Raw genomic sequence first — 6133 nt, forward strand, 5'->3', positions numbered from 1 at the left:
GACCCATCTTTCTTTGAACAGAAATTATGTTTCTTATTTGAAAGAGTAGACTTATATTTCATCTAAGAAGATCACAGCACTACCAGCAAAAAAAAAAAAAAAAAAAAAAAATCCATTATTTTCAGCCCTCCTGTACTCAGATCACTCTCATTTTAAAGCTAAAGCATGGATGTTGCTGTAGTGTAAAGGCAGCAAATAAACACGGAATTTGCTGAAGAATTTCAAATGCATTTTCTTTCAGAGTCTAAAATGGTAGGTGCCCTCATGCTTTGCATGCAAATAATGCAGATATTTCGACCCTTCTACCTAGAGTGTTTTTCTGTCCTGAGTTGGGAGGACAGGGTGTAGGTTCACCGTCTGCTCCACCCCACCCTGCCGTCGTGCTGGGAAACATGTGAGGTAACAGCAAAACAAGACAGGGTGCTGGCCCTGCAGGAGTGAAGATGAATTTTCACACACTGCCTTGGGGTTTACACATCTCCTCACTCCAAGTCACCCAGTAGGAATGACCTAAATTCTTTTGGTTTTGATGGCCCTAAAAATAATAAGTTGTCGGCATCATCAAGATTTAAGTTGGTCTGAATATTACAAGGATTTGATGCAGTGTTTTTCTTTAGGACGCATGGGGCGGTGGGGGATGGAAATGGCGGTGATTTTTTTTTTTTTTTCAAATCTTGATCTGTGAAAACACGGTCCCATTTATGCTATTAAAGTGCTCAGAAAAGGTCCAATTCTTAAGGAAAGTAGTATTATGTGGCAGGGAGGTCGCCCGAAAGGAAGCGAGGTTAGAACATTTTGGCTAGTCCTAGGAAGCTGACTTCTCGGGCGGGCGACTCCAGGCGGGGGCTTTGGGACTACTCAAAGTTGCCAGGCCCCCGGCGCTGGAGGGTGTGGGCACGGCTAGGACGATGACAGACGACACATAGAAAACGGCGCTTTCCTTGTCATTGCTCCCAGACTATCCATAGATGGGGAGCCGGGACTAAATAAGACACACAAAGAGGAGCGGGTTTCCAAGTGGCACGGCCAGATAGACGGGGTCTGCGGCTGCTCCCCGTCACCCCGCCTGCCCGCCGCCGCCCCACAGCCGCGTCTCCGCAGACACGGGAAGTATTTTGACTCGAAACTCCAATGCACCTTATTTTCTTTGGTTTATGGTGTCTGGCTGCAACAGCGAGTGACCGGGGAGGCTTGCTAGCTCGCAACTGCGAGACTTCAGGTCGAGGATGCTGGGGAGGGCGCTGGCGCCCGGGGAAGGGGGCAGGGACAAAGAGGAAGAGGAGGACTGGGAAGGAGAAGGAAGCGGGGGAGGGGCTGGGAGGAGGGACGGGAGAGGGGAGCCCGGCCCCTCACTGGCGAGGCCGGGGAAGGGGTGGGGGTGCGGGGCGGCTGGTCCCAGGACCCGCTGAAGAACCGGCCTCGGGAGTGGCCAGATTGAACGCGAGGGCCCGGCGCAGGCCAAGCCCCGCAGACCGTTACTCCCGCCCGCGCCGGGGCGGGGCGCGCGGGGGCGCGGCGCAGCCAAACCCGCACGGCGACGTCTCCAGACGCGGCCGAGGAGGAAAAACAGACGGAGAAAAAGAACAAAACCGAAAAATGCAAACGGGGGAGGGGTCGTGCAGCCTCTCGGGCTTTAAATTGATTTCTTTGCCTTAGAAAAAAGGGAGAAAGGGAAAAGGAGAGCCGAGCCCACGTGCCCCGAGAAGGTTGTTGTGTCGAAGCGCCACCTTCCGTCGGCCAGCGGCCTCGCGGGCCTCCCGGGCGGGCCGGGGCGAGGCGCTCGGCAGCAGCGGAGCCCCCCTGGGGGCGCGCCGGGGGACAGCTGCGTCCACCCCCGGGCGCGCCCGGCGCCACAGACCCGGAGCTGGACTGTGCCGGCAGTCCCCGGCTTTGTGCGCGCCCGAGTGAGCGCATGGGGGCTGAGCGTGCCCGGTCAGCCCACACCGTCGGGCCTCCGGGGGACGGGGCACAAAGGGGTGCTGGGCCTCTCGCGGGACCTGGTCCCTGGCTGGCGGCGGCGCCCGGACTAGCCCGCTCGCCCCGGGGTCGCCCGCCCACCGCGGCGCCGTGCGCAGCTCCCAAGCATCCCGGGGAGAGGCGCATCTGTGCACACACGCGGATTTTTTAAAAATAACATATTTCTAGACATGCCCGCTCTTCCCCGCCACCCCCATCTTTGCAAAGCAGCCCCGAGGGCGGGGCCAAGGGGGCGGGGCCTCCGTGTTAATAAAGGGAGATAGGCGGAGTCGGCCCCCAGCCATTGGCTGGCCGGGAGAGTGATGTCACCCATATGACACCCTGATAACTAGTTGAGAGAGAGCCCTCAACTTTTTGCAGAAGGAGCGCGCGCGGCTGGGAGCGCTGTGGGTCCGGCGCTTGCGGTGGGAGCCACGAGCCGGAGAGAGGGGTCCGGGGCTGCCTCGACCGCCGCCGCCTCTCCTGTTGCAACCCGCAGCTCCCAGCGCGCCGGCGGCGGAGCGAAGCCCCTGCATCCGCTGTGTGCAGCCTGGAAGGGGGGGCGGGGGGGAGGGGGGGAGCTGCAGACGCCGGGTGCCGAGGACTTTGCAACTTGCCCAGGAAGGTGGAGGGGTGGGAGGGGGAGGGGGATCTCCGCAAGAGACCAAGCGGCCCGGGTTGGAGCGCCCAGCCCCGCAGCGGATCATGGTGCAGCAGGCGGAGAGCTTGGAAGCGGAGAGCAACCTGCCCCGGGAGGCGCTGGACACGGAGGAGGGCGAATTCATGGCTTGCAGCCCGGTGGCCCTGGACGAGAGCGACCCAGACTGGTGCAAGACGGCGTCGGGCCACATCAAGCGGCCGATGAACGCATTCATGGTGTGGTCCAAGATCGAGCGCAGGAAGATCATGGAGCAGTCCCCGGACATGCACAACGCCGAGATCTCCAAGAGGCTGGGCAAGCGGTGGAAAATGCTGAAGGACAGCGAGAAGATCCCGTTCATCCGGGAGGCGGAGCGGCTGCGGCTTAAGCACATGGCCGACTACCCCGACTACAAGTACCGGCCCCGGAAAAAGCCCAAAATGGACCCCTCGGCCAAACCCAGCGCAAGCCAGAGCCCGGAGAAGAGCGCGGCTGGCGGCGGCGGCGGGGGCGCGGGCGGCGGCGCGGGCGGCGCCAAGACCTCCAAGGGCTCCAGCAAGAAATGCGGCAAGCTCAAGGCCCCCGCGGCCGCCGGCGCCAAGGCGGGCGCGGGCAAGGCGGCCCAGCCCGGGGACTACGGCGGCGCGGGCGACGACTACGTGCTCGGCAGCCTGCGCGTGAGCGGCGCGGGCGGCGGCGGCGCGGGCAAGACGGTCAAGTGCGTGTTCCTGGACGAGGACGACGACGACGAGGAGGACGACGACGAGTTGCAGCTGCAGATCAAGCAGGAGCCGGACGAGGAGGACGAGGAGCCCCCGCACCAGCAGCTCCTGCAGCCTCCGGGGCAGCAGGCTTCCCAGCTGCTGAGACGCTACAACGTCGCCAAAGTGCCCGCCAGCCCCACGCTGAGCAGCTCGGCCGAGTCCCCCGAGGGCGCGAGCCTCTACGACGAGGTGCGGGCGGGCGCGACCTCGGGCGCCGGGGGCAGCAACCGTCTCTACTACAGCTTCAAGAACATCACCAAGCAGCACCCGCCGCCGCTCGCGCAGCCCGCGCTGTCGCCTGCGTCCTCGCGCTCCGTCTCCACCTCCTCCTCCTCCTCCGGCAGCGGCGGCAGCAGCGGCAGCAGCAGCAGCAGCAGCAGCAGCAGCAGCAGCAGCAGCGGCGGCGAGGACGCCGACGACTTGATGTTCGACCTGAGCTTGAATTTCTCCCAAAGCGCGCACAGCGCCAGCGAGCAGCCGCTGGGGGCCGGCGCGGCGGCCGGGAACCTGTCCCTGTCGCTCGTGGATAAGGATTTGGATTCGTTCAGCGAGGGCAGCCTGGGCTCCCACTTCGAGTTCCCCGACTACTGCACGCCGGAGCTGAGCGAGATGATCGCGGGGGACTGGCTGGAGGCGAACTTCTCCGACCTGGTGTTCACGTATTGAAAGGGCGCCCCGCTCCTCCTCGCTCTTTCTCGCGGCGGCGGGCGCAGAGCAGGGCTCCTTGGGAGGAAGTTGTGGCGGTCATTGATGATGATGATGATGGTGTTGATGGTGGTGGTGGTAGGGTGGAGGGGAGAGAAGAAGATGCTGATGATATTGATAAGATGTCGCGACGCAAAGAAATTGGAAAAGATGAAAATTTTGGTGGAGTTAAAGTGAAATGAGTAGTTTTTAAACATTTTTCTTGTCCTTTTTTTTTTTTGCCCCCCCTCCCCTTTCCTTTATCGTGTCTCAAGGTAGTTGCATACCTAGTCTGGAGTTGTGATTTTTTTTTCCCCCGAAAAATGTGTTTTTGTAATTACTATTTCTTTTTCCTGAAATTCGTGATTGCAACAAAGGCGGAGGGGGCGGGGCGGGGGAGGGGAGGCAGGACCCGCTCCGGAAGGCGCTGTTTGAAGCTTGTCGGTCTTTGAAGTCTGGAAGACGTCTGCAGAGGACCCTTTTGGCAGCACAACTGTTACTCTAGGGAGTTGGAGATTTTTTTTCTTAAGAGATCTTAAAGAACTGGTGATTTTTTTTTTAACAAAAAAAAGGGACCATTGCAACTTTTTTATTTTATTTTATTTTTTTGGAGGGAGAAAACTGATGTCTTCTATGCATCCGATTCTTAACAAAACTGCAGGGAGCTTGAAAAAATGCAGACTGTACAAACGCTTACAAAAAAAAAAAACTGTGAACTGACTTAAGATCAGAGTTTACTTTTCAGATCAAATTGTTTATGGTTTTACAAATGTGATTTCTACTTGCCAACTTTTTTTTTGTAACTTGTTCCCTTATACCTCCTTGATTGAATACCAGACAGCCTAGACCTCAGTACAAAAGGTATTGAAACATTTTTGATACATAACAGACCTCAGTCTTTTTTAAAAATTAATATATTTTCAGGCGTATTTTTGTACAGTGAAAAGGGAACATTCTTGCTGTGTTTTTTCAGTAAGACTTTCAGGCACTTCTTCCCTTTTGATTTCTTTTTTTCCTCTGTTTTTTAGCATGCAAGTATGTTGGTACGTTATGTCCTGGTTTAAAAAGGATTAAAATTTAAAAATAATCCTTGCATCTAAAGGCCTTGTGGTTTTAAAAAAAAAAGCAAACTTTTTTTTTTGTACAGCTATAGTAGAGATTTGTTCAATATTTGTAGGTAAAGATTTATTGAAAATGGTGATATAGACCTCAGAGCTGTTATCTTAGTTTAAAGATTGTATATGTACTGTACTATAGTGGGACTTTATGTATCTCATACGCTGTGATGTGGATGGGGCCCCAGATGGAAGGTTTGAAACTGGATTCTCGATTTTTAGCAAAAAAGGAAAAAAAGGCACATAGTTTAAAAAGTTTCTCATTTTGTGCAATATAATCTAAATAAAGTACAGACCATCTGCATACTTTGTAGCAAATGGTGGCAAAGCAGACTCAATGCACTGTCGACATCATTGCCTGTTTTTTTTTTATTTTTTTTTATTTTTTGTGCTGGAAGTCTGTATCTTGACAATTTTAATAAATCAGCTGGAACTGATAGAAACTCGCATCGCCAATAGTCTCTCTGGAAGTCAAGCTGGAGGTCCTGTTGTCGCAGCGCATTCGGTGGTGAGGCCGTGGTGTGCGTGATGGGGGTGGCGGAGGAGAACTATCTACACTTGCAGGGGTTAGGCTGAGAAGTGTTCAGTTGGCAGGCGGATTTCTTTTTCCTCTTCCTCCCACCAGTTGTGAAAGACAGGGGAAGAGTATTCTCTCGCTCTGCCTTCCCTTTGCATCCTCCCCTCCCCATTTCCTTTCTCACCTCCTCCTCCTCTCCCCACCCACCCCGGCGGGCAGGCGGGCAGGGCGGCGGGCGGGCGGCCATCGCGCGCGCGGCTCCGGCGCTCGCCGTGGCTTGTGCGTTCTCCGTGGCGGGCCGCGTACGGGTTGTGCATCGCGGTGGCAGCCGCCCCTGACGGGGGCACTCGGGGCGCTCCTGTCCCCTCCTCTCAGAGGGTGGGGACGGCCGTTTCCAGTTTTGAATTTTTTCCCTTTTCTTTCTTTTCTTTTTTTTTTTTTAAGGCTGCATCGTCGT

At 56.0% G+C, this 6133-nt stretch overlaps 1 protein-coding gene across 1 annotated transcript; it reads left to right on the forward strand.

Moving 5' to 3' along the window:
- The first annotated feature begins 2621 nt into the window (after positions 1 to 2621).
- On the forward strand, positions 2622 to 5854 carry SOX11 (SRY-box transcription factor 11). The gene has a single exon (XM_012791296.2). The coding sequence runs from the start codon at positions 2662 to 2664 to the stop codon at positions 4024 to 4026; it is 1365 nt and encodes a 454-aa protein (XP_012646750.2). The 5' UTR covers positions 2622 to 2661; the 3' UTR covers positions 4027 to 5854.
- The last annotated feature ends 279 nt before the right edge of the window (positions 5855 to 6133 follow it).

The sequence above is a fragment of the Microcebus murinus genome, chromosome 3 (genome assembly GCF_040939455.1).
Source record: "Microcebus murinus isolate Inina chromosome 3, M.murinus_Inina_mat1.0, whole genome shotgun sequence".
NCBI lineage: Eukaryota > Metazoa > Chordata > Mammalia > Primates > Cheirogaleidae > Microcebus > Microcebus murinus.

Coding starts and splice junctions, on each gene's coding strand:
- SOX11 (XM_012791296.2), top strand. CDS start 2,662: ATGGTGCAGCAGGCGGAGAGCTTGGAAGCGGAGAGCAACCTGCCCCGG.